Raw genomic sequence first — 27433 nt, 5'->3', positions numbered from 1 at the left:
TATTATGGACCAAGAGTGGAGAATCTTTTGCCAAAAAACACGGTCGCACGGACATAATATTCAATCAATTTTACTACTAGAGTTGATTCACCATTTAAATTCAATTTAGGTTGGACACAATATCAAATGATATTGGATACAAATATTTCTTAAAAACTGAAATTAAGGAAGACTTGAAACGCTATGTAACTGTGTGTTTGTGCAAGTTTTACATTCTTTCACTTAACGCTGTGTCATCGCGTCAATAATTATAGGCAGTTACTTTCAATACGGGATTGGAATGAAAACAACAAAACAAAGAGAGTTCCTGTTCGCCATAACTTGCTTAAGCTTCAAGAAAATCAAAAAAGACAAAAAAAGTTTGTGAGGGGACAAGCAAGAACTACAGTTGTGTCAACATCTCTAGTGCAGTCTGTTACGGTAAAAAGTCGATTTTTCGAATTGTTGGTTTGACTATAGCATTCCGTACAACATTTGTCCTAAATCACTGGTTTAACGCAATAGACGTAACTAGCTTTTCTTGTATAAAAGTGATTATCTTTTTTCATCGGTTTAAATGTTCCATCGGGATTTGCTTTATTTATTGTTGTAATAAAGCTCGTTGTACATCAATAAGAATGTGAGCCTGCTACTGCTTAACTACCATACAGTAGCTGAGTTTGAGCTTACACTTTGTTGCATCTTTATGAAATTTTCCAAGACGGAAACTTTACACAAGATACACCGAGTCAATAATTCAAATACAAAAGTTTTACGTTCGTGGATCATGATTTTAGACTGAATTTAAATATTAAATCACGAGGTATCACATACATTCCATGCAGATCACATTTTCGTTCGTCCTGTCTATGCCCATTTTTGGCTTATACCAATATTATAATGTTATACCCATACATAAATCATTTCGCCCAATCTGCAAGGCAACACCGCAGTCTTGTTTCAAGCTGTTTGTATTCGACAACCACACGCGCCAGCCACGCAATAAATAAAAAGCTAAAAACACTGGCGTGACGTAATCAATTCATGACGTAATGCCGACGTCACGAGCGGTACCTGTTCAGGGTTGAGGAGAAGAGGGGGGCGAGGAAAAATTATAAACAAACCTCGAAGCAAGGCGCGACGAAGTTTGTTTAGAAATTGACGCAACAACACGAACATTAGGACACACACAACGCGGAAAACAGCAGAGGCATTTCGTAAAGCGGCAGTTTTTGCCGTCTTTAAAGCGAGAAATTAAGTCAGTTTTCTACGCGGACATACACGCTATAAATAAAAATAACACAATGTCGTCTCGTTTCAAGTCGCATTTGACGGTCAGAGTGGTTGCGGGTGCGTTTGCACCCCTATTACACGAAATGACCAGCCATGACGTAACTAACAACTAAATTCGGGGTTTGGTGGGGTGTTTGGCCCTCCCCTACAAACCTTTGTCAAGAAACAATAGCGTGCGTTTATGACGTCACAAACAAAAGAACAACTAAGATTTCTGACAAAACAATTAGCGATAAAAACAAGGTTCTAAAAATGCATTGGCGTAAAAACAAGGAACATAAAAACAAACTCAATAAAAAACAGGGCTTGTTTTGATTTAGCACAAAATATTCTGATGTGGTTTCAATACGCGGGTGGCGGGAGAAAGCGGTGGGTCGAGAGAGTTGAGACGAAGGAACCCAGCAAAAACACACGGACAAAGCCGGGCAAAACTTGACAAACACTTAAAAAAACGTTAACTCATTAGGAAACAAAACTAAAATTGGTTGTTGGAAATAACTCGAGCAAGGTTTTTTTACGAATTCTTTGAGCACAAATACGCTTTTTTACAAACAAAACGTGGCGAAACAAACAATGGCTAAACAAATAGAACAAACATGACAAATAATTGAGTCGTGTTTAAACTTCACCAGTACCAATCAAACCAGTCATTGCTGAGCGCCGACAATTAGACTACAACAAAAAAAGAACAAACAAACATCTGCCACGTCATAAACAGACGCCGCGTGCAAGTGGCATTGTGACGTATGTAAAGAGCCAGGCTAATGTAGCGTAGCGTGCAAAGAGCAACAGTGACGTCATAGACACACAAAGTAGACATTGACTAAGCGTTACGTCATCAAAGCGAAAAATTGCACACTCGGTTTGCGTGGATTATTACGTCATAATAAGTTAAGAAATGCGAGCACGCGAAATAAAAGGGGGATTCCGGCGCACCCACCCTAAATCTACATTGACTACGAGCACCATGTGACATTTGGTGAGCGCGCTGGGGTTTTTACGGAGGTTTAGGGGCTAGAAGGGGCACTCGAGCTGCTTGCGGGGTACGTGGGTCCGACCCGCTTCCGGGGAGGAGCACTTAGCAGGGGGCTTGGGGCTTTTGTCCAACCCTCGTTCCCCGGAAAAGTTGCGGATGCGCTGCAGGATACTCGGATTGCTCCCAGATGTGGAGGACTTTTTGAGCAAACCGTCCAAGATGTTGGAACAAAAACTTCCCTCCTTCTTCGCCGATCCAACATCAGACCACGTGCGAGTACGACCCGTTGTTACGTCACTGGGTGATGGTGATGACGTAGTAGCGGGTAAGTCGACGTTTTGCTCGTCGACCGCCTCACTGAAGCCACTGTCAGCCGTCAGCGACTTAAGACGGCCTTTGTTGGATTTCTTGGCAAACCTGCAAGGCTTGCTTTCTTTCTTACAACGTTCCGTGGGGTCCAAATCATTGTGGGTGTAACGCTGGTTGGAATCGCTGTCGCTACTCGAACTCTTGTATCCCTTCTTGCTCTTGACTTTGTCTGCATTCTCGGCGCCAGCGGACGCTGTCTGACCCTCTTCGGCCACCTCTGGAACCGTATCAGTGACCACACAGCGCCTCTGGTGGCAGCGAGATCCTCCGCTGCTGGAATTCTGGTCAGCTTCTCCGCTACTGGTCCGGACTGCGCCGTTTGCCGCTTGCGACTGTGAGCTGCTGTGGCGGTTACTGTGCCTGTGTGACGTCACAATTTGGTTAGCACACTGTGCGTGACGTCATCACTACACTTGTTAGTGACGTCAAACTCACCGATGGTGCTTGTGGTGGTGATGATGATGGTGATGATGGTAGAGCGACGAGTGGTGGCTGAAACTCTGGTGATGACGTGGCAGATCGTCTTTGTGGCGTCGTCGGTTGGAGTCCACGTGATCACCTGGTCTCGCATCACTGACGGTGGTCGGAGAATGTCGATCCGAGCTGTGATCTGAAAGAGTTTAAAACCCGTTTAAAAATTGTTCACAATTTTCGCAACCATCAATATATAAATGCCAATTTAAACAGTATATGACGTAACATAAACATTATGACGTCATACCGTCGGATTCGGCGATCCCGGGCGAGAGAAGATCGGGAGTTGATGCTCGGTGTCCGGTGCCTGTTCTCTCGTGGTCAATGGAAACATCAGGAGAGGACAGACTCCATAGAGAGTGTGGGTGGCATCCTTTACCATTGCCATGACTCAAGTTCGATGAACAGTAACTTGAATGGTAACCGTGATCTGAACCTGGATCCTGCGAGCTGGAAAATAATGGGGAAGTTGATTAGACTGATGTTTGTCAAACTGAAGACTGCTGTTTAATTCTTAGTTGGAGTAGAATAACGTTGTTTCGTTTTGTTGATACAACAGGGTCTGGTTAATTGAATATCGGCTCGCCCTATATTCTGTTTAATTGCATGTAGCCAAATATTGGTAATAAAAACTATATTTTTTGGCTAACTGTACCAAATGTGTGGGAAATTGCATTTATTTGTGTGCGGCTCATTTCTTTGGAGTCGAATTTTGACATAAAATCTGTGTAACTGTTCACATACAAAACGATTAAATTTAATTTTAAAGTACTATTCTGAATTGAAGGAAATCTATATAGTTTGCAACAGCGGCACAACTGGTAACCGAATGTCAAAAGATTAAATTCTGGCAAGTAAAGTAATTACCCGTCGATGACTTTAGTGAATGGCATCTTAGGAGCACTCGACGATGTTTCTGTTCTTCGAGCCGAATCCCACTTGTAAGGGTCGAAACAAGTGTTTGAGCTGATTGGTTGAAAATCGCGGCACATTCGGTCACGGTTGATCGAACCGTCGTTGATCTGTGACGTCATAAAGGTTACAATAATGATGGAGGACAAAATTAACTTTGGATTAACAGTGAAAGCTAAGCAAGAATTTAACACCTTTAGAAAACGTTGATTAATAAGTTTAGTAAAGTTTTAGTTAACTTATACGAAATACTCCCTTCAGGTTTAAGAACTTCTATTTTTGCTATACATTGATAAATAAAAGACATTTTCAAATGCATTTTTACCTGGACGCCGTAGTCAAAATCGCAGGCCATTGTTCTTGCTTCTGATTCTGCCATCGTAATTGCGCCACTATGCGAACTTGCGTTGCTGTGGTTTTCCGACTGAACCAGAGCAAGTAGGTTCTTGCAGCTGTCGTTGGGGCAAAGCGAATTTTTGGTCGAGGATCTCTGAAAAACGAAAAACAAAATCAGTCTATGTGGAACAAGTAAAATGGCACAAGCAGAATAGAGTTCAAATAGTTCTGTTGAAATTCGCATCGCAAAAACTCGTTGACCTTATGCATTTTCTTATTTGGATATTTGTTGCTATTTGCATGATTAAAAACATGTTGTTACTGATTTTACAGAAAAACAACACGGTTTGCAGCTTAGTAATACGATCCAATTTTGAAAAGCCCGGCCTCGTATTGTGATTCACTGCACTAAATTGCAATATGGTTTTGAGGGTTTGTATCAGAAACACAACACACATGATGAAAATTATGATTACCAGTCGAGAATATGACTAACAGTGATGGTAAATAAACTTAATAGGCGAATCTTGCGACCAGCAGAAATTGGCGTGCCAAAAATCATCAAATTCTCAATTCATTTTCCTGTTGCTTCGTAAAACACAAGTGACAGGACCAATAAACAGATCCAGCGAATCCGCATTTAAAATTGTTACGAAACAAACAGAATTGTGAAGGGCGTTCCAACAGAGCCGTCGCTATGACGAATAATCGCTGCAGCTATGCCAAAACACATTTAATGCAGCTTGCAACCGTCAACATTACGTGTTTGTTGGCGCAACAGACCCACTCCCTGCGTCACAATACACCGCATTATTGACCGAGCGATAGCTAAGGAGTTGAGTTGAATAGAATTTAACGAGCCCTGATAGGTGGAATTCGACCCAGCAGCTGCAGCCAATCGCCAGAATTAAGGCGGTAGCGACGGATAATTACATGAAAGTGAATATGTATTGCACCGTCACTATGTTTCGTAAGGTATTTTTTAACCCGAGGTACATTTAATTTGACAGGGTTATGTAAAGCGGGATTTTTTAAAATAGTGTGTTATGCAATCTTTTTTTTTTATTTTATTTTGCCAACAAAAGAAGTGCCTAGACAACCTGCTTTGAGGTATGAGACTAACTACCTGACGTCACTGTTTTGATGACGTAACAGGCAAATTTTTTTCGAGATTAGTATGATATAAAATCTTTGGGGTATTTTTATCTTTAAAATCTGCCAATGGGAGAAAAAGGGGACAAGAGTTTTCTGTTTCAAGGCGTCACACTTGTTCATTGACGTCACTGTTTTGATGACGTCACTCACCGAGGGGCAGTTTCCGTCCTCTACGCTGGTATCTCCAGGTTGTTCGGAGTGGTCGCTGCTCGGAGGGCTGTTCGTGACTGATGTAGCGTCGTGTAAAATTTCCTGCGCGGCACAGTAAACGAGAGAAGGTTAAAATTTGTTGTGGATGTTATTCATGTTGTCATGCAAAGTAAAGTGCTGGTTGCTATGCCAACAAAGACCGATGACGACGCGATATAAAGAGGTATTTTCTGCATGTGGCGCAAAACAACAGGTGCTGAAATATTCAGAAAATGTCATGACTACGTGATAAAGTTCACGACTTGTGAAAAACAAGGTTGCTTTTTGCCAGTTCCGCTCACGAAAAACTTCGCGAAAACGGAAAACAAACCACCAGAGGGTTGCATTGCACGACGCAAACAAAATTGTCAATTCGCGCACATCAGTTTGATTGACATCTGCTAAACCTGCCCTCATCTTATGCTGCTTTAAGTTTTCGACGATTATCAAAGGTGATAATTCAGATTCAATCTTCATTGGCAATTGCGATTCGACGAAGATTGTCCCTTGTGACGCAACAAACGCCCCAATGACGTCAAAAAGGGTGTGGAATGTTATATTTGTTGCGTTGCGAGATAAGCCCAGTGCAATAGATGCGCGATATTGCCTGATATATACAACTGATATTAAAATGGATTTCGCTCATTTCAAACCCTGCTGTTTAATTTCGCGACCTGTGCAGGAGCTTGAATTGTCGTATTACGTGTTCCTATTTTTGCGGAAGTAATACCAATATTGCGTAATATTAACAACAAAGCACATCTGCTAATTAAATTTCACAACAAACAAGGTATAAACTAATGAGATGCAATTTCTTACCCGATATTCACTTAATGTGCAATCATCCATTTCATCTTCAAGTTTAAAAGGACACAAGCAAACAGGTTCGTCATTCGGATGACCGTAAGGTACAAGATACGGATGGATGAGCGCATCGGTGGCGGTCACGCGGTCAGCAGGGTCGAAGGTTAACAGTTGACGCAGCAAGTTTACTCCTGCACAAGAACAAAGAGAATGTTATAAAATTGCAACTGTGCTGATTTTACATGTGCCAACTATAAAGTCATACCAAAAACCTAAAAAAAACAAATGCTACATTATGTTGTTATGGCACATCAGCATTAACTTGACCTTTAAAGTCAAACTAAAACCAGCAAAAATATACAAAAGTGCACCAGTTACGAAGCCGCGCATATGCTGGATCAACAGGTGCAGCTGTGAAAACTCAGAGGTATGTCACTTCTAAAAACCGCACAATAAACATATTCGAATAGCACAGTCGGCTCTGTGACGTAACAAAACGATTGACGCGCCATGTTCGCGGAAAAGTGGCTTGTTCCGAGGTAAAGTTAATGTAAGTTGTTATATAGTCGAGTGCTCGGTAAACCAACTGCGCCCTAGGTTGATGTTTGCTCATAAAACATCGCATACGTGGAGATTCTAGGAAAACCAGCTAGTCCGGGTTACTAAGTACGTTGATTAAAACACAGTTCCCTGGAAAATACACTCAAGTGCGGCCAAAGAAGTTGAAATACGAGCAGGTCTTAATAACACTTGCGACTAGCGTCAAAAGTCAGTAATTACCAAACACCATGTCGCGCGTTATGTAACCAAACTCGTGTGAAAAACAAAGGTATATGCAAAGTTAATGACTTTGTCTGCTGGTAAACTAACCAATGTCTGCTGGTAAACTAACCAATTTTCAAGTGCTGTAGCAAGAAATACACTGATGTTGACGCTAAGACATAAGGGCCATTATGCAATAAGGTGCGTACAACAAAGACAATGTGGCATGAAAATAACATGTTGTCCCACTAACTTTGGTGCATTTCTAGTCAACAACATTAAGTAAGCCACACCTTGTAATCAACTTTAATAGCTTGGCTTCTGTGCCATGGCAGTATGGTTCAACGGCAATTAAAAAAGCCAATTACTTAAATCGGCTTGCACTCGATAATCCCCAAGTAGAACAATTCACAACTAGCAATCCAAAGGCGTTTTGATTAAGACAAGCCCATTACAACTTTACAAAGCCGATCAATTGTCTCAGATTCGATACGCACAATAGCGATTGTGACGTAATACAGACAGATAATGCCGTAATTGGTCGTTTCGTTTGGTCCGGATGAAGGCGTGGTGCAGATTATATGCGATTTGGGTCAAACCACCGGCTTATTAGTTTTTTTTCTCACTTGTTTTTATGCCACGTAAATTATTATCAGTTGACTGGTTACAGGGACGGTTGCCTGTCTTGTTTGCTTTTACGATTTTGTTTACAGCTTTTCTTGTAAGCTTTATGCTTTCGGAAGAATCAAGTTTATTAGGACAACTTAAAGCTTCTTTTTCTCGACATTACCGGCTGCATAAAATCCGTTGGAACACCTGTGTTGCATATCAACAAGTGTTTAAACAGAAAGCTACTTTAAATCTATATACAGTCGTAAATTTCCAGAGCAGGTGTCGACGATTAACCAAGTACAGTCGTTATTTATTACCAACGACGCATGTTAAATGTATGCCCACGTGTTGAGCATAACACGTCAGCATGATACGTAAGTTTGGCGCCGGGATCTTGCGCCTCTCGCCACGAATTGACCTAATTTCCAAACTCACTGCGCACCGCCTGCCACGGAAGGTCGTCTGCGATCAGATTATGACGTCATAAGCGCGTTGAGACAGCCAAGTTCGGGCGAGGCGTTGGTGCTGCGCGCACATAATTAAGAGGTGTCAACTGGAAAAAGTTGCATAAACTATTCTCAGAAACGAAGCACACCACAGGGTGGCACTGCAATAAACAGATACGCCTACAGTTGATTTATCAGCTTTATGAACTTGGTCGGCATTTGCAGTGTTTACACCACAAAAAATGATGTTTTTGTGCTTACGCATTTCCTTCGGTGAACAATGTACTGTTTAAGAGTTTAAGCCACAAGATATACAGTATCAGTTTTTCAGCGCAAACAACCTGACGATTTACCTCTTAAAACTTACAACTACAGTGTTTATACCTCAAAAATCGCTAATTCAGCTAAATACTGATGAATTGCCAACTCCTTGATTATTTAGTAAAAAAGAACAATTGCGGCGTGAAACAAAAAGTGTTTACATCTAAATATACATGTTTTGTGTACCTTACAACGCCGTTTTGGTGGAAGGTAGAGATTTATTGCTAATCACGAATGTTTATTATTAATTCCGGTGTCAGTGGGCAATTTGTTTGTAATGAATTCTATTTTTCAAATTTAACGCTTGTATTCTCCTTTCATGTTCACGCAATATAATTGTGCAAACAATTTTTTTATAAACTCATAAAAAAGCAATTTCCCGAAGTTTAAACCTTTGACTTTTTACTCATTTCCGCCAAGCCTAATGGCAGGTTATGCAACAAATAGATAGATGGATGTACTATGTATTTTCATGTTACATAAAATACAGCCTGTTTGATGATTTTGCGCATTTTACACATGCTATGATTGCAAAGGATTAATGTATAAAACTATATATATATGTATATATACATATTTACATACATATTACCTCCATGCAATTAAAACCCAAAACGATTTTGATTTTTATAACGTAACTGTGAAATTATGAATAGGCTAAAAAAGGGGGAGGGTCCAATATAAACCCAATTACAACCAGGTTGTGTAACATGAACACTAATTCAATTGCTTGCTTGCTCAGGCAATACACAGATATATGAGCAGACAATGCAGAATAGCGTTCACAACTTTGCGGGGGTGTCATGCTAGTTAATTTTGCATGAGACGTCGTTAGGTCAGTCAGGTCAGCGGCTTTAAAGACAATTGGGGAAGCTACGTTGCTACGAGCTGTTGTGTTGTGTGGTTACTTGCCCTGGGGTTACGAAATATGCTCCTACCAACTAAGAAACACGCCTTTATGGTGAAAATCTCATGCCATTTGATTCGGACATTCGGCATTACCTTTTGCCTGATTACAAGGGTACGCTCGTAGGTTTAATACATTGTAGCTTTGGTACTGATACTTGACATGTATAATTATGAATTCAAAATCCTTAACTCTATAATCAACAACGACTTGTTCAGGGCTTTCGACTCACCAATATTAGAAGCATTGGGAACAACTTCGTCTAATAGGAACGATGGGCGTCCAGCGTTATCGCGCGCGTCTATTGATTTGTGAAAGCGACAACAGTCCTTGTCGTGACATGCGGTTGCCACCACGCTTTGCCAGGTGGCAGGTGTCACAGCCACACTTGCCACGATCTGGTCCAGTTGCTCCGAAACGTCTTTGCCGGTAAAGATTGGTTTTCCTGACAATAAAAAACAAACAGTTTAAATTTTTTAATTTAAAGTCAACTTAAACGAACCAACGAAATAAACCTTAACAAATTTACCAATACAGCCAAAAGTTCCAAAGATTTGTTCAGCAATACAAAAGCTGAAATGCAAAATGTGGTGTTTTGAGCTGGGTTCTCAGATCGCTAAATGCTAGTTAGGCAGCTAGCGATCAGTTTAAAAACTAGACCCAGCAATCCGACATGCAAAATATTTAAATCGGCTTTCTGATTTGCCATATATGCCAAAAACCTAGTGGCTCACACGTGAACATAACCGAAACTGGGTACAATTACATGATTTCGCACATTCTTACCGGCCATTGACCTTCAAGGCGACCTCAAGGTCAAGTCGTTTTGACAACGTGCAAGCGACCAACGTATTGGTTAAACTATTTGCGAAAGGTAAATTTTCGATGGAAAAGACCAGTGATAATTACATCCAGAAAAAATGGTTTGGAATTTTAACGCAAAACTATTGTCAATTTTTTTCATCACGACCCTAAAAGGGAGAAGCACATAAGAAACATATAAAGATAAAACGTGATGTTAGTTTCTTTTATGCTGCACAAAGTGGCAACAGATGTTTACAGTGTGGGCTGTGTGCGACATTGAATACGAAAATCGATCGGTTCTCAAAATAGTCTTACTCAGAACAAAGCCAATCCAGTTGTGGTTTCCAAATTCGGTTTCATAACGAGATTAACTGCTCAAACGGCGTTTGTGAAAAACCACACAAAACATTTTTTCCAAACATTGTAATAAAGATAGAAACAAGATTATGTTCTTGTTTAATCCGGTTGGCGGTTTGTTCTATATAAAGGGTTTCGAAACACTCTTTTTCAAACAAATAAGACAATGAAACGATCACTTATAACACAAGGTGACAATATAAATTGGCGGTTAAATTTAGATGCATAAACTTCCTTGGTACAGCTACGTCATGCGAACGAATGTTAGCTTTGAGTGATAAGGGTTTCTGTTTCAAAAAACTTGCACTATTCCTGGCACGACACGGCCTTGTGTAACCAGAAAACGTAATTCTGACGACAGCATATCGACAAAGTGCTCGAGGCCGAGGTATTAAAAACTGCAAGCACTGAAATGTGTTTAAAAAATTCCTAAACGTTTGAACTACATCTTCATCGCGTTCTTGATTAAACTTTACACGCTAGTTTGCCCCTAATTATAGTTCAGACTTCTTATCGTAAGTATACCTATATTGTGAAAACTAAAATGGTTTGTTCATCGAATGTATGGGTAATTACCAAAACCACGATCCACCAGTAGTACCAGTTTTCCCACTTGTATTACAATAGGACTACATCAGAACTCTAGTGTTTATAAGCCGATCAGTATTCTACAAATACCGAAGTGGTGGAAATTAATCCAATTTTGGTTTCTGTTTCGCAACAAGCCAATTACAATTTTCTGCGTTTCCAAATAATTGTCTTACTAATTAAATTGCTATTCATAATTTGCATTTATTTCTTGCAAAAACAACACAAAACAATATGATTATTGGTCTCTAAATTTGTTCAGTTTAAATGTGTGTTATATTGTTGTTTGTACAAGAGTTGGTCAACACACTCTACAAAGCTCAATTGAAATTTGTGAACCGACTAACCCTAAAAATTATGACCAAAGTTTGTCAAATCACGTAAATAAACAAACCGGATGTCGAAATGACGTCAAACAAAGCACTTTCAGATTTCCTGTAAATTTATTGGAAAGGCATGGAGTTGAGACGCAAAAACGGGGGCATCATAAGTCATGGGGCCCGGAAAAGGAGTTCTAGGATCCTATCAGAGCACCGTATTTGCACGAAGTGCCAGTGACGTATATTGGGTGAGTAAATTTAGCAGCGTGAAAGGTCGCTCTTAATTGGATCAGTTTAATTGGCAAGAATGAGTTGGTTGTTTCTTAAAATTATTATTCAGCTGAAAATACGTACGTCACGAATATAATAAAAACCACCAAGCTTATTCATGTTCCTAAAAATGTGAATGTACTAAGAACTTCACATGCATTTTTTATTGAGAACAAATAATGTCTTTATAATACCATATGTGACAACATGCTAACATGATGTTACAGGCAATTATTGGGAGTATTTCACGCGTTAGCTTCCAGAAAAACAAGTTAAAACATGCGTTAGCTGATAAGATTTGCAAGAGAAAGCAGAAAAAGTGCTGACGGTGCGTTAAGATTGCCTAGCTAGGTGTGTGAAAATAACCAGGCCATCACCCTGAGTACACACAAAGAACGGGTCGCCAGGGCCAATATTCAAACTTTTGATTTACGAGAGACACACATATACTGGGGGAAAATTTTGAAGGTGACTTCTAAATAAAGAGCACCTCTCAATTGCAAAACCAGAACCTTTGTGCAATGAGATTCACTGGCCGTCATAGTTTTCAACACCAATCATGGCAAAACACTTCTAACGTCTATTGTTTCAAGTTATGTGACAAAATTAAAGCGGTATGGCTGTTCTGGGAAGGGCCAAAATAAAGTATACTAAACTTTTCGGAGCTTGCAGGTGAACCACTTGGTCAACATGGCTCAAAAGTGTATACCTCTAATACGTGTGTAAACTAGACCGATTTTCCATCACAAGAGTCGTATACAACCCCGTTAAGCATTCAAGAAAAAACAAAAACGTACGAGAACAATATGTGTCCCTTGGGATCCATAATTAGTGTGGTTAACGTAAAACGATTACACGTTTTTATAGGGGAAATCTATAGAGCTCCACAAGTTCAATTTAAGGACGAATGGCAATGTACAATTTTGTTGCATTGATTAAATTGATTTTTGTGTGCATTTGATTAGACGGAAATTTTGCGTAGAATTCACTTATTCAAAAAAAAAACGAAACAAAGGTCGGCTAGCGTTCATCCTGACGAACGTTAAAGCCGAGCACATTAGCCTAATCAGCGCATTGATGTGGTTGACGGAAATAAACCTTTGATACGTCCTATTTTGAAAGTCTGAAACAAAGGGCGCCGAGGTCAAATTAGAGGGAGCTATTTAAAACCAAGCATTCGTTGCAAATGACCTGAAGTTACGTTCACTCATCACGTGACAAACTGCGACCAATCATGAAGCGACTGTAGAACTAAGGTGGAGTCTAATCGACAAACGGTGTTTAAACTGTTGACAAGACTGTTTTAGTTTCACACAAGGTCAAGCAGGTGTGTGGGGTTGTGACACTTGTAACATATCAATGCAAGTGACTGTGAATCCTGGAAGGATGTAGAAATGGCGGGAAGGCGTTAATTTGAGCGGATATTCGATATCCTGTTTGGGATTTCGATTGCTTGGTTAGTCTCAATTTGGAACAGTGTTTACAATGTAGTTTCGTTGATCCACTTAGGGCAGGAATCAGTTACTTAACTGACACTTCGTATTTTACAATTTGTTCAAAGACAACAATTGCCCTATGGCTTGTTTGTAGTGAATGCATTTTACTAAAAGAAATGCATCAAATTTTGTGAAATAGATCATTTACAAACTTTTATTGAGACAATATTTTTACACTTACACTTGTATACAATGATCAGCAACAAAAATATTGTTTACATGGGTCTTACGCATTGCTGATTTTTTATTTTTTTTAACTTGTTGCTTGATAAAGTCATTTGAAATGCAGACGAAGACGTCAATGTGAGAAGATGCGTGTTATTGATGTTGAAAGGGACAAACCCACATTAAAAAAGTCACCTGATAACATCTCGGCGAAGATGCAGCCGACGGCCCAAACATCAATTGCCTTATCATAGTGGTGTGGATGAAGTAGAATCTCCGGTGCCTGATATGACGTGGTCGATTCAGCCATGGATAAGAGTCTCTGTTACGTAACAAACCGTGTCATTGAATGGATCGTAGCTTCAAGAACGCGCCGATTGTTAAGTTATGACAACAAACGAGAGTTCAAAAGTTTGAAGGCAGCATGACTGGTTAGGTTTTAGGAAATATAGGATTATGTGATATTAGTTATTGAATGGAGAAATGGAGGCTAATACTTCGTAATACAGTAAAGCGAATGAGAAAACTAATTAAATCTGGAAATTTGGGACCTGCTACACAACCTTTCGATAAGCAATAGTTTCGCAAGTTGGGAAATTACATTTTATAAAGTTATTCGTGGCATTTCTTGCACAAAATCGTGACATGCTAAACTTGGCATCAAAATCGATATTCGGTAGTGGTAAATCAGTCATTAAAAGCGCCAATAACCGTATAAAGGGTTTCATAAAGGCCTTCAACAGTCGTGAATCTCTCAATTTTGAAACGAACTTTACTCAGAGGGAGCAAGTATTTGGTAAAGTGAGTCGTGAGGCATGAGTCATTGCCAGTTAAATATTTAATGTAAAACGATTTTAGCGGTTATTTCCAACACAATTCACCATGTGCTCATACTGCCACGCAACACAACGTTCAAAAAACCCATGGTTTTTGACTTCATTAGTGACTTTGTACAGGGGAAGTAAGCGATAGAAAATAACCAAATAGGAATTAATCATTTGAACTCACTAATTATACGTAAAGGGACAAACACTAACGTTTATCTATGAAGTATGGCTTGAAAAACTTTCGTATCGCAAGCTACACAAAGACTAACACGTAATGTTAAGATTATTTATAACAGTTACACACCATATACTGAAAACTTGTCAACATTTTGCTGAATGAAATATGTCTACGGTATATATCTGTGACAAACCAATCATCGTTGAATCAAAGTTTTCTGCCTACTTGTTATTTGCTGATGCCACCATCCTTCATCAAGTCTTAAGTGACTTGTGATTACATAATACACACAAGATCAGTTGTGCAATACAGGCACTAGCTAAGTCAACTTACAGTGTGTTTGTAGTTGGAATCAAATATCCTTGACACCCCAAAGTCTCCTATCTTTAACATCAGCGTATCGATGTTCACGAAAACATTTGAAGGACTAAGATCTCTATGGATCACGTTCGCGCTGTGGATGTACTGCAATAGAAATCATAATCATGTTAAAAATTTGTTTGCCACAAATTGTTAAGATTGAGAAATTAGGCTTAAGCTTTACTGGTTTCCGAAAAACGTCTAAACATTTAGTGTGCCCTTTGGACTTGGCACAATGGATTATTGTTTACAGCATACAAACATATATATTGCACAAAATTCTTCCCATGAAAAGCTATGATTATAAACTCTCATTGCCAGGGGGTGCTGGCGGATGAACGGTTCGGTTGGAATCGCATAATTTGATCAGTCATGACCGCTAGTGTCAACCTGGTTTGGAACGAGTCATTTGCATGATTCATAAACCTTACGATTTAATTTCCAGCAATTTTAAGTTCCACCTGTCAAATACCGGAATTTTATTCTACTTTTAGACCAAATCGCGCGAACCTGAGAATTAGTACCCAGGCCACAGAAAACCGAAACACGCTACATGTAAATAACTATTTGAATAAGGATTTTTCCCAATGTGGCTCATACTGTACAAACAGACATGACGATGTAGTTAAGGTACCAGTTTAAATTGTCGTGGTTAAGTAATAATTCAAACTGCGGCAAAGGCATTCATACAAGTGGTGTTAATTCGTTTATCAGACACGTTTAAAGGACTTGCATACAGATTATCCCAGCGCTTTTTCAAACCACATTGGTTCAAATACATGTTGCATTAAGTATCACTGACAAATCAACGAATAAATGAGGAAATGAAACAAATGTACATTGGAAGATTAATTTTTGGAAGAAAAATTTTTTTCGCAGTTTTAATTCCGACAAATCTGATTATTGATGTATTTATTTGGGCTTAGTTGAACACAAAGGCGCCATGATTATAAGCGGCAAAATGCGCGGAATGTTTGTATGCAGGTGAATGTTTACAAAGCAAAGGCCAGCGCTCGTCCGAACGCCTCACTGAGTCAACGGAACCGCTGTAACGAGTTGCACAAGACTTGAAACCTTGATTACACAACTTTAGGTCGTTCATAGCAAGTAAATTGCACGCCTTTCTACACCATTGAGAGTAAAGTGCAGCAGGAAAGACACCAACAATATTTGGAAATTACACTTTTGTCATTGGTTTTTGAAACAACCTGTTTGCTATACTTTGAAGGCAGTTTAAACCGGATGCTAACGACACGGATTGATAGGTAGATGGAAATCTTAACAGGATGCGATCATGCTGGTTGAATGGCGATTAGAGCCTAACCGATTTTGGGTGGTGCAGTTCAATCCGCGACGGATCAAGCTAAAAATCGAGTCATCAAGCTAAAAAATCGAGAGAGCAGTCGAGTGAACCAAAACAAAACAAGGAAACGAAACTCTTTAGAGGCCGAAAGAATGTTAGAAACTTTGCCCAAAGAAAAGAAAGTTTTGCTTCTCCATAAATTGCAAAATGCACAAAGCAAAAAACGATGATTACAATTACTATTTTCGCATTGTTGTTTGCAAATTTTTAGTAGATAAAACTTAGCAAGTAATACAGCAGACCGTCACAAGTCATACATGTCATAAACTTCACCTAACACGTGTTGAACGATTCATCTCTTGTGTTGAAAGACATATTGCACACCACATTGGCGTGTGTACACAACCGGTTATGCAATCCATGGACTCGCTGACTTTGCAGTAGATGAGGGGCAGACGGTGGTGCCACATTCCAATGCGACCCACTTTATCTCCAACCGACCTACGTCACGCTAGCCTCGGAGCAGTCGTCTACAAGGTCGAAAATAAATAGACGAAATTTTCCACTAGCCTCGCCGCCTCACTCGACCGGTCGTCACGCGTCGTTGCACACAGCACTCAGTCTCTTTGTTTGAGCGCAAACGCGCGCGCTCTGACGCAATAAAGAAAATACACTGTGACGTCACTGTGATTGATGTGGGGGGCGATTGGCGGGTCAAATTATAAACAAAGGCTTGGCGCAGTGGGCGTTACAAAAGCTTAATGACGTTGCGCAGATATATCGACTTTTGAGGATGTTACGAAGAACGACTCTTTGACAAGGAGTGGCTGACAGCAAGAATTTGAAACTCTCCACAACTTCCTGTATACGGAACAGAAGGCGATTGTTACATCACTAAGATCATTACAGCAAACAATGGTTTCTAAACAAAAATAAACTGCTGCTTCAGAAAGTGAAATTGTTTTCTGTATTTAATGAAACCGAAACTTGAACATTGTTGATTGTTTGGGGCGGAAAACAACAAAACACAAACCCACTTTACTAATATTTCCTTTCTAGACAATGCGAGCAGTTGGGCGGGGGAAAGGTCCGACAATTTTTGCTCAAACATCAACAGACCTTGCGGGAAAGATACAGGAAATTTCAATATGCGTGGTTGCTGCCTGGTATGGTCTGGCTGGAAACACCGAGATGCCGGTACCAGAGCATGACTCATATATTTCGACGTCGGAAACCGATAGGTACTTAACGAGGCGGGCAACTGCGAGAGTACCTTGTGAGCCGTTTCCTGAAAATCCTAGAGCCTTCACGAAAGCCCAAACGTTTGATTTTCAAGAAGAGACTTGAACACTTCGTGGTAGAATGTTAGTAATTTCAGTGGGTCTGTGTTTTAAATCCGCGACACTGGTACTTAGATAAAATCAAAGTTTAACAACACTACAGTGGGGGTATGGAGTATGTACTCTATGTTCTGTCATTCAACGCTTTCTAAAGATGATTTATCCTTCGACGACAAAGTCTATAAAAAACAGTAGAGATATTTTAGAAGCCTTTGCAAGATCTGCAAGATACTGCGCTTGACACAATTTTTAACATCAGACAACACACATGCTTTCATACTCCGTAAAACAATTTGTGTTTACGAAACATTTAGTTGTCCACGTTTTCGCATGAGGGTCATGCGGTGCTTTTTGTAAACGGGAAGTTATTGTTGTCAATAAAGCAGCTAAATCGGAAGCGTTTCGGTGACATTTTAGACTGGAGGAAATTACTAGCGGCAGACTAAAGCGCGACGAGGTCATCGTGCCAAACATAGGTTATTGCAGGTCAAGCTGAATTCCTGGGGTCAAGCTAGATTCCCGAGGTCAAGCTGAATTCCCGAGGTCAAGCTGAATGACCTATTTAAATGCAAATCCGCAAAAGCCAAGATTCTGTTGCTTTATTTTAGATTTCATCAACAAAACGGATTAGAGTTGCAAGTACATCAACAGTTAAAATGAACTCGCATCAAAAGCTTTGCACACAAAAAGTTGTTTTTTTAAAATCATTCCAACAGACTCAGTAACGAAGTCCAAGAATAAAGCATCATTTTTCTGCGTACTACAACCATACCAAATTTATTCAGGTCATCTATAAAAAAGAATTGACGATAGTGATAAGACATGACCGGACAATTTCACACTTGGTGTTAACTTAGTCATTTGCCAATCTATTCCAAACATCATATGTAGAGAAGTGTTCTACGAATTCGCGGAATCAACATCGAAATAGAACGACCAATATAGGGAAAGCGACATGGTCGGAAGAGATATCAGCGATAAGAACTCATGCTTCTACATATAGATCCGTATTGCGACATGAAGGCCTTGGTCCCGTCAAGAACTGCCCCTTTGAGAAGGAACTGCCAGGCAATAGCCTTGCACAACAATATGTGGCGTAAACAGGACTTCGGACCTGTGAAATGGTCCAATTACGTACTTTGGATAATCATCCGTAACAAGACTGTAAATTGTGACAAGAGTAAACTTATCGTAAAACTAATATTTTTATACAGGAATGTATCCATAGGTCCACGTTTTTGTTTCTTAAACTGTAAATAAAACACTATTAAGTAAGTAATGTCAAACCAGTTACTGGGAAAGTATTTGTGCTTCAATATTTGTTTGGTTTTAACTTTTGTTGACAACTAGGCATTTTACAATGCATTAAAATCCTATGAAATGTAGCACATCAGGCCTTTTTTGAACTGATATCACAAAGCACATAAATTATAACCAACCAAAACAAACAACAGGTTGGTAACTACTACCGCAATATCTGCAGGACCGCTTAGCGTACTTGCATCGATCAAAGAAAATGTACACAACAGCACAATATGTTGAAAGATATGTTTACCAGAGATGCTGGGTATATGAAGTTCCAACCACAATATAACACCAACTCAGTGAACTTTAGTGTGGCGTAAGGGATATGAGAATTAAAAGGGCGCGGTTGCAATGTGCGTCACCAATACAAAAGTGTTGACCGAAGGCGAAGGGAATCGATTTTATGAATGGCTGTGACGCGTCAAAGGCAACTACAGCACTTTTTTATCAGGGATCGGCTTCGTTTGGGAATAGGACGAATCAGTTTAATCAAAAGCATGTATTATGGTGCAAATTGTTAACTGGTTACTTACAACAATATCCTTGTTCTATTAGTATTACCTTCTAAGCTCAACAAAAGAACTGTAATTTGCAGCGTACTATATATTGAAATATTAAAAGGATTAAAGCAGCAGCAAACAACAGTTCTCGCCGGTTCAGCCATTACGCTTGAAGCTAATTAGCGATCTGGCGTTTCGTTATAATTAGCCACGTAAAGCGATGACGTCACGTTACGTACGCGACGCAGTAACAACCAGTAAACAGGGTTCAACGCGAGACGTAGAATAGCTTTGCCAAGAACTGGATTACTTTCCGCGTTTTCCACGCAATCTCGCGCGCTAACCCTGTATGACGTCACAGTCAGATCGGATAAACGATTAGATCGCGGAAAAACCACTAACTTCCGATATGCGTCTGGGCGCATCAATTAAAATGTTTTGCATAGAAAATTAGGAAAATACGTTTAAACGCCTGTCTTTTCCTGAAGTTGAAAACTTCAGATGCTTTGCTTAAAACACTGACTGACTCCGAAGAAAACTTACAGATGAAAAACGTTATAAATTGACAAACAGCAGTAAATCACACGGTTACCCTGTTTTGTTAAAGTATCCCCTCACCAACCACGAGAATACAACTAACGGTGTGTGTAATAACAGAAAAGCCCATAAACCGATGTACAAAAATGCAAATCTAAGTTTTCAACCATGTTTCTGGTGATTCACACGCACAGCAATGCAACAACAACTAACCTAAGAGGAAAACAACTTATATGACGACGTGCAAACCTCGGAACGCAGAATGTGGTTTGCTAAAGATTAAAGTAAGCGGCATAAGCGGTGTTTATTTGATGTCACGCGACTAGTTTGTTGCTGTAAACATATCACTAAGACCAGAAGTGTCACAACAATTTTATGAAGTCGTTGCCACCTCACGCCCAAAACATTCCTGGGAACGAGATTACAGCATTTCTCTTTAAGGTTTAAGGCGGAACACGCCATGGTGCTTCACGTAATGTTTTAGATACTTTGTAGATTGCGAAATAAAGACAACAAACTTACACCACCGAAGCTAAAAACGTGCAAAGTGGTGGATCTTGTAGTTAAAAGAAGCAGCTATTGTAATTTAACTAAAATTGTCTGAAATTTTGTCTAAATTTAATTTATTGTGTAAATAGGCATTTTAAACCAAACTCAATGCCACCACAACTTTAAATTTTAGCAAACACGTTAGACAGGGGGTTATAAAGTTTCGGAATTGCTTGGTGGGTTTTAAGTAACAACCAAAGATCGTAGACTAAACTCAATCGACCGAACGCCACACGAGTACCGGAACCACACGCCGCCTCTTGCAATAAAGAATCTACAGATTGCACAAGAAAATTTGAACACCGTTTGCACTCAGCCACTGTAAATCACGAAGTAAGATTGCACAGACCACGGCCTAATCCAGTGGCTAGGCATGCGCTGACGCTTGAGCAAAAGTCCATGTGACCCAATCATGCCGTTAATTCTTTTCGTTGTGAGTACATAACACAGGTGATGCCACAAAATATAGATTTTAATCCACCGAAGTTGTTACAAATAGCAAAAGAGTTCATTTGACCAAAAGCAAACGGGTTCATTGTGTTGTTGTTCTATGTTCGGAGAAAATTAAACCTCAACCGATACTTTGTGTTCGCAAGAATTGAGCATACTTCGGAAAAAAGCTACAAGTCAAACCTAACAGCGCAACTCTGTGGTTTATTTTAAATAGTTTGGGGTGCATAAACATCCGAAAGGCACAACATTAAGTTCAGCTGACCCATCCAAAAGCCTTACATAGATGCTTAAGTGTTGAAAAACGATAACCAATTCTATGAAGACAAGAAACGATAGCAGAAGAGCACACAGATTCTGCAACACGGCCTCGCTGAGTTCATCTCACCCCGACCGAGCTGTTTTCCCGATTCAAAGTTTCCGCGAAAGGGCGGCGCAACATGGCCATGGACGACTGTGATTGGTTAAGAGCGAGACGCATTGATTCGGTGTGCGTCACAGTTATACGGGGTTCGTTGCCCTTGGAGAAAGCCTCTTGTATTGATCAAGATCAAGACGACCCGTGTATTGCAACTAACGAACCATTTCCTTTGCTGAACTGAGATGATAGGACTTCCAGTTATTTGCAGCGGGAAGGGTTTAGTCCCAGGGGTAAAAAAGTGTTTCCACAAACATTTTTTCAGTGCTTCCCGTTTAAAAATAAATTTACTTGGATTTTATAATGGAAGAGTCAGTTTTTTAAAGCACGTTTTTTTATAAACGAAAATCTACTTTTGAAAAAGAGCCATTCTATATCCAAATTTTGTTTTCGGTATTGTAACGTCACTTTTAAACCAAAATTTACGCAGCTTTTAAATATTAAATGCCGTCACACAAAAAGCCACATGAACGAATCTCCGGCCAATTTCATTGAAACCGAAAAGTCATGGCATTACACCATCGAGCTTGCGACGTATAGAGCCGAACGCGTGACAGCACTTGCTTGTGCACCAGCAACGCTCTTTGTTACGTAATGCAACGTCACAGACACGATCCTACGTACCACACGTATGGAGAATTAAACGTGTCGAGTGTAACCGGATAATTTTAATACTTGATATACCTTAAACAAGCCTGTTCGTCTAACATGGTGGCAGATGCAAATGACTTGTTAAGATTTTCTGCCCAATAATAGTGCTTGTCGCTTCTGTCTCGCCTATTGAAATGCATTAGCGCGACAAACACAATGTAAAAGTTGGAAACGGCTTTCAGATAATAATACGTGTATATTCAGTGTTAGTTTGCGTACAAAAATTGCAAAATTGTTCAGCCTCAAACGAAGTAGCAAAACCATGTTCTTCCATTTACACAATCATTATCGTTTTACTGTAAACCCTTGGAGACTTATAAAGCAAGTGTAAATGTTTGTCGAGCACGCACCCAACAAGTAAAACTGGTATCAGGCTAAACAATTAAAAAATGAGCGCAAAAAAACGTTTAACCAGGATAAGAATACAAAAATAAAAGATTCTGTACCATCAAAGCATAAACATTATTTACGTAAGCGGGCCGCAAGCAGAACGGAAGTAGCTTCGACAGGCAGCTCAATAGCATTTTGTGCTGAATCATTGGCTGGCAACCCTTAGCAGCCCTGCTAACGTTTCAACTTTATCACATATTTTGCACACGCAAGAAGTACGCCCTTCTGGACTGGGTAAACAAACGTAGCACTTAGCATTTGGCAGCGATCTTTGTTTGACAAAGGGCACTCTTTGTCCTTTGTTTGGTGACACTGGTCATTATTCATGTCAATGCTGTAAATGCTTAACTTATGAATAAAGAACACACTGCTCCATACATAACTTGTAATTTTGATATGCAACTGCCCTTTGTGTATGGAAATCTTTATTGATAAGGGTTTCAATGCAAATTAGGCTTTAACGCAGGTTCATCAAAATATAACAAAGAGATTTTTGCTGGAGTTTTTTAGTAATAAAATGACTGAGTTTTATGCTAATTTCATTGTGGTTTTGTTCTTAGTAAAGCTACAGTACATGTCTTGTATACCTAATGTTAAAAATTTACAAAATCATAGGCGCTTGTATTTGAATATGCTTCAGAACAATTCAATGTTTGCAGTGTTTTGGGCAACAGGTTGCTGGTCATTTAATGTGTTCTGTTTTGACTGTGACACAATAATGCCCATTCTCCACCCACAAACATGTGATTCTCAAAAACAAGGCTCATTGTCTTCAACAATGATTCAGTGGTTAAATGTCAATAATTTTATTTTACCAATGTGGTGTAATAAAGACACAGTGTGCAAAAGAACCTATTGCCATTTAATGCCAGAATCAACATAATAGAAATCTTTGACATAGACCACTATGTTTTGTTATGTGACAAATCGTGTTCGTGATGAGTTAACAAGAGTGTGGAAAGGTAGCTAACATCTTATGTTGCAATTTCGGTGGTACAAATTAATAAAGTGGCACTCAATGATCTTGACAAGCCTGGGATAATGTAAATTAGGTTGGACAAACTTTACCTAGAAATGTGTGACATTTTTATTGCCAGCACTATTGTATTTCTTGCTGATTCCACAATATGACATGTCAGTATTGATCTTATGGTCAGAATAATGCTCTGGTAATCACCACCAATTCCCAATGGAATAGGTTCTTTTGATTTGTTCCAGAACAACAACAACAAGAATGGTTTGAGGAAGCATTTCAAAATCTTCGGTATTATTTTATGTCTCAAATCAAATGATCAAATTGCTGATTTTATACTTCAAACAAATTGCAATCACAGTATATCAGCAACTTTTTTACAGTTTTTTGCCTTTTCACTGAAGTGGAAAACGACGACATACTCAACATGCTACCATTGTTGTTACAGCAGTTGAGTGGTAATAATATTTATTTTTGTTCAAATAGCAACCTTACACAGAAATGAACAAACCTTTTACAAACTCTGTTACATACATTAGCACAATTTATCTGCTTAATGCTTATATAAATGATAAATGTTATTTACATGAAAAACTGTTTTAATTTTTTATCAAGACAAACAATATTTTATTTTGTACAATGTTTAAAGAAGGTTTAAAATACCAAGGAATGAATAATAATTTTACACAAAATATTCAAAATTAAAACTATGTTTAATGTATCATCTGCAATCAAATTTAGGCAATTATTGCAGACAACACAACTCAAAAAGTTATTTGATGTGGCCAGACCAGAGGCACTGCTTACAGGCAATAAAACCTTTGCAGCAAATAGGTTGTTTAACAGGTTTGGCATGATGATGAAATACTAACACTCTTCTTATACATTATTAACAACACAAAAACAAATTCTTTGTAATCTGAATGTGTATTCTGAACTATTTCTTGGTGAAGAAAATGCAAACATAGAAGATTTCACAGAAAACTAAATCAATCAGTTGAAGAAGAAAATCTAGAATTTCTGTGAGTCAATAAGTAAAAAAATATTGCTCAAAGAGGGACAAAATAGTTTTGGAATGAGTCACACAATCCAACGAAACCAGATACGCTATGCCAATTACAGTTGAAGTCATCTTTCTGTCGCTAACTTACAGTGAAACACACAGACTTTCGGCACCAAGTACAGCCGGCCAATTAAAAACTCATTGAAAACTGGACCCACAAAAATTTGCCTCCTTTTGGAGAGAGAAGCATTCAGACAAACATGTTGTTTTGTTGGGAATAAAGCACAATTTACAATGCCCAGGAATTGAAACAGGGTTCACCATGATTCCTACAAGTCAATTGTAGGGCATATGACATGACCAATGCTAATATCATGTCTCATATTTGGTATGTATTCATAGATGACTGTGTGTTTTAAAAATGAAGAAAAAAGAGTGCTAACAGATGTATATGTTAAAATTCAGTTTTGTCGAGTTTAATGTTGCAAACATTTATTTTTGTATTACAGCAATGGTAGACAATACAGCTGATGGGCACCATACTGTCTATAACATACAAACCATTACGCATAAATGGTCATGGACCTCAAGCAAATGAATAATTCATCTTAGTAAACAAGTAGCGTCTACCACTGTTACATCACAAGCTCACATAAGCAAAAAGAATTCATTTCCGAGCTAAAATACATGAAGCGGATGCGACCAAACCGTTAAGCGTTAAAGTACCTGACGACAATAGAGGCAAAAATAGTTTTCAAGGGTTTTCAACTACAGCCCGGAGACAATTGTTTCTGTAACAACGACACTTATATTAAAGAGTAGGTTTTCTGTGAATCAAGTGGTTTCCTATTCTCAACACTGATTGTGTGCATTGGTGTTAATTGATTGCTTTTACACAGTGTGCTAAAATGATTTCACAACACTTTGTATCATAGAAAGCATATGTAATTGTCAACATTTTTACAATTTTACTTAGCTGTATTTTTAATTTGTGAAAATCATTGGAAACAAAGGATGTTTTATTTTCAAATTTTCATTTCTCCATGATTTGCAATTATTGGTGCCTATAATATTTTAAACACAGTGACTTTGCACTTTACTTACAGCAAATTTATGATAAAAATTGTCCTTGTGGTGAATAAGTACAACGTTTCACATAGAATAGAACAAAACAAAGCATGTAGCCACAAACAACCTGTGAAAATTGAAACGAAAACAAAAGCTTGCCACGCGTATACGCGGGTAGACTAACAGGTCAGACAAAGAGGGCAGCGAAGAAATCGTTGACAAGTTATTTTTAGAAATTTCCATGAGAGCAACCTGTGGTATGGCACGCACCAAGGTAAGGAGTGTAACAACTGACAACCATGATATAATCTGATTAGAAGGATGGAGGTATTACTACCTATTAAGCAACATATGCATATTTCACAGGTAATATATTTGAACAGGTAAAGGGCAAATGTTATGTGTATGGAAACACCCTAAGACAATAAACATGGGAGCAGTTCCCAACCCTGTTTCAATAGAAGGTCAGGAACAAGTCACAGACAACAAAGCTGCCCTAACTTAACATGACAAGAAGCACACAGAGATGTATGTAAATTTACTCAAGGCACCCTTTAAATTAAAACCACCACCCTCACCAGTATTTAAAACACATAACTTTTTTGCATTGGACAAACAGACATAAACCAAATTTACTGCCACACTAGTCTGATTTTTACCATTGGCAATTTTGACATATATATATATAAACATACCATTTAAAAGAAAACCACACACAATGTGTTTTAATTCAATGCATGAAAAAAAAGTCCAAAAAACACTACCTCAAATTTTGCCTACCTTAAGGCCACGTAAAAGTTGGTATGTGAAAAGCTTGACATAACATGGAGATAGAGTCTTGCGCTTTAATATGCTCTTTAGGTCCGTGTCCATAAGTTCCATTCCGATGTAAACAGAGTCAACAGGAACACCAGAATGTTGGTCCCGGGTTTGGTTTGGAGACTAAGCAAAATGAACAAGTTACTAGTAGCGGTTTATACAAGATTTGCCATGTGTAGTCAAACAAAAAAATCAAAACATTTTGCTAAAAAATAAGTTATAGTCCACACATGCTGTTATTTATGTCTGCTATACAACTGTTTAAAGATTTATAGTTGAGAATCAAAAGTAGACATAACAATGTTCTAATTGCTGTCTCTCTCCTTAAACACTTACCAGGCCATTTTCTCCTTTCTGCGAGACTAAGGTATGGCTAACTCGCACAACGTTATCATGATCAAGACGGCGTAGGATTCGAATTTCTCTAATCAGCCGTTTTAGCTCAGTTGGAGAAGTTGTAGATTTAATTGAAATCTAAACATTAGAAAACACAGAATAATCATATGGCAATCTTAATTGTTACATTACCACAAAGTGAAAACTCGTTATAACACTGCATTTAGGTTTCTTCGAAAAAAATTGTACAACATATAAAGCATGTCAAAACACAAAACAACTTTTTAGTCCTAATTTAAATTAAAGGCAATGCTAAAAAACAATGACATGCAATACGCTACCTTTCAACATTTATTAATGAATTTTAAAATATAGTTTCATATCACTAGCCTTTTTGACAGCTAGTCTTCTTCTACATTGTTTGTCAACTGCTGAAAAGACAAGTCCTCTCGATCCACAGCCAAGTGGACAAATGTCCCTATAACGGGATGAAATATTATGGAGATCAATTGTCACAATCTTGTCTTCATTTGTTGTTGCAGTTTTGGCAGGTGATGCGCTTTGGTTGTCGTTATCCCCAATAGCTGTCCCTTGTTGACAGGCATCATCCTGCATTTTGCTTAGCTAAAACTTTTTTAAACAAAAACATAAACATCAGGTTTAGAGATCTTAAAATTACATTTTTCTGTTCTGGCATTGGTTTAGAGGCTTAAAATTACATTTTTCTGTTCTGGCTTATAACTCAACAGCTAGTAAACAACAAATAGAATCAAAACCGCTACAGCAGCTACACTGACCTTCAATATAAGACTTTCAACGATCTATTTTGCATAGTAGTGAACATTTCAAACGTGACATCATAAACTGTACTATCATAGGCCTAAATATCAT

General features: G+C 38.8%; 1 protein-coding gene across 1 annotated transcript; it reads right to left on the bottom strand.

Moving 5' to 3' along the window:
* Window positions 1–934: 934 nt before the first annotated feature.
* Window positions 935–27193, bottom strand: LOC145204659 (uncharacterized). The gene is made up of 13 exons (XM_080077255.1): window positions 26933–27193; window positions 26543–26680; window positions 26168–26329; window positions 14874–15005; window positions 13731–13857; window positions 9768–9980; window positions 6503–6678; window positions 5645–5746; window positions 4329–4493; window positions 3959–4113; window positions 3339–3541; window positions 3053–3227; window positions 935–2977 (listed from the first exon to the last, which is right to left on the bottom strand). Exons 1-13 carry the CDS (start codon window positions 27155–27157, stop codon window positions 2287–2289), a joined length of 2664 nt encoding a protein of 887 aa, XP_079933381.1. The 5' UTR covers window positions 27158–27193; the 3' UTR covers window positions 935–2286.
* Between the last annotated feature and the right edge of the window lie 240 nt (window positions 27194–27433).

This window comes from Phallusia mammillata, chromosome 1 (assembly GCF_965637545.1).
Source record: "Phallusia mammillata chromosome 1, kaPhaMamm4.hap1.1, whole genome shotgun sequence".
Classification (NCBI taxonomy): Eukaryota; Metazoa; Chordata; class Ascidiacea; order Phlebobranchia; family Ascidiidae; genus Phallusia; species Phallusia mammillata.
This window is presented reverse-complemented; position numbering and strand designations above follow the sequence as displayed.